The following is a 1,466-nucleotide window of genomic DNA, read 5'->3' as shown; positions in this document are numbered from 1 at the left end:
ATCTCCAGAAACTGAGGGCTGCTGTAGACAAACGGCAAACAAATGGAGAAGAGGAGGAAATGGATGTAGACTTTGAAAGCTCTGAGTTGTTACGTCTGATGGCCAGACACTCTGAGCTGTCGGATCTTCTTCATGCTCATCAGCTTATTGGTAAAAACACCAGCTAAGATAGATTTTTTTCTTTTAGCTTTCCTTTCTAATTGCTGTTTTTATTTGTGAATCCCATTTTTTGATGTTGTATTCTGATTTCACCAGGCGGATATAACGCTGTTAAAACCCGAAAAGGTCAAGGCATGTGCTTCACTCTCACAACTGTGTACGATGGTGTGTATTTGAGCTCCTACAACCTGGAGATGGATGTGAAGCCTAGAGTGAGGATCAGTCGCCATAACATCCCCCCCTTCATTCCTCTGGATGACCTCGCCACGAAGAGCAACTTGCAGACAAACATCAGGGCTTTTCTGGACACGGTCAGCCAGCATCTCAATGCGTACGAAGGACGCAAGCAGCAGCTGAATCTTGTTAAGGTGCCACAATTTTTGTTTTTCGTCTTTAATTCGACCGTTTTAGAGTTAAAAACAGGTTAAGAATATGAATGGATGAAATAATATTGTCCTGAAACCTTGAACCATCATTATTTTTATTGCGCTTTACTCAAATAAATCCTTAATATTGTCGTAAAGAATAGTAGAGAGCAAAAGTCGCTGCATAAACTGGTATTGAATGACGCTGTATAATTCTTTTAATAATTATCCAGCATCATTGCAAAACTTTTACCAATTTAAGATTCAAAAATCTCTTTGGAAATCTCTTAAGTCCCTCAGTAGGTTTGTTTTTTTGTGTTGAATTAAGTACTGGGCTTAATGGGACATTCCAGAACTTTTCTTTCAATAACACCTTTTTTTCCTGGTGATTCAGATGTTTTATTTGTATGGAAGCCCGTTTCCGCCACTCTGTTAAAAAAAAGATAAAAAAAATAATCTCATTATAATGAGATAGCATCTCAATATATTGAGTTACTATCATTATAATTTAAAACACAGGCAGAGACGATATAGCCGATTTATTAAATGACGTGAATAGTTTTTATTTATCATGCAATAAATTGATTTATTAATTATCGCGACAGGCCTAAACATCATGTCCTGTTAAGACGGGTCCACAACGACTCCTCATTACTAAGGGTGTTTTGGATTTAGCTGAAACATCCAATCTTGCTGAAAAAGACGACTGTAGATTCGATTTCCTTATATATAACTTTAATTCTGAACTGCGGCAACTTCCAGCATTTACATAGAGCTACATCTTCTAGAAAATCACTGACTTCTTCGCTGGTCAGGAATCACAAACTAAAACAACCATGGCTGACATATATACCAAGCCATCTAGTGGAGAAACACTTAAATGACCAAACATTACAATCTTCACCCAAATTGTATTTAGTTTTCATTCTATTTAGTAAACAT

At 36.9% G+C, this 1,466-nt stretch overlaps 1 protein-coding gene across 1 annotated transcript; it reads left to right on the top strand.

The window, feature by feature from the left end:
- Positions 1-847, top strand: cenpo (centromere protein O). The gene is made up of 2 exons (XM_015399160.1): positions 1-150; positions 256-847. Exons 1-2 carry the CDS (start codon positions 60-62, stop codon positions 585-587), a joined length of 423 nt encoding a protein of 140 aa, XP_015254646.1. The 5' UTR covers positions 1-59; the 3' UTR covers positions 588-847.
- The last annotated feature ends 619 nt before the right edge of the window (positions 848-1,466 follow it).

The sequence above is a fragment of the Cyprinodon variegatus genome, unplaced genomic scaffold (assembly GCF_000732505.1).
Source record: "Cyprinodon variegatus isolate N-32 unplaced genomic scaffold, C_variegatus-1.0 Scaffold992, whole genome shotgun sequence".
Classification (NCBI taxonomy): domain Eukaryota; kingdom Metazoa; phylum Chordata; class Actinopteri; order Cyprinodontiformes; family Cyprinodontidae; genus Cyprinodon; species Cyprinodon variegatus.
Note: the sequence above shows the minus strand (reverse complement) of the source record. Positions and strands in the feature narration are given on the sequence as shown.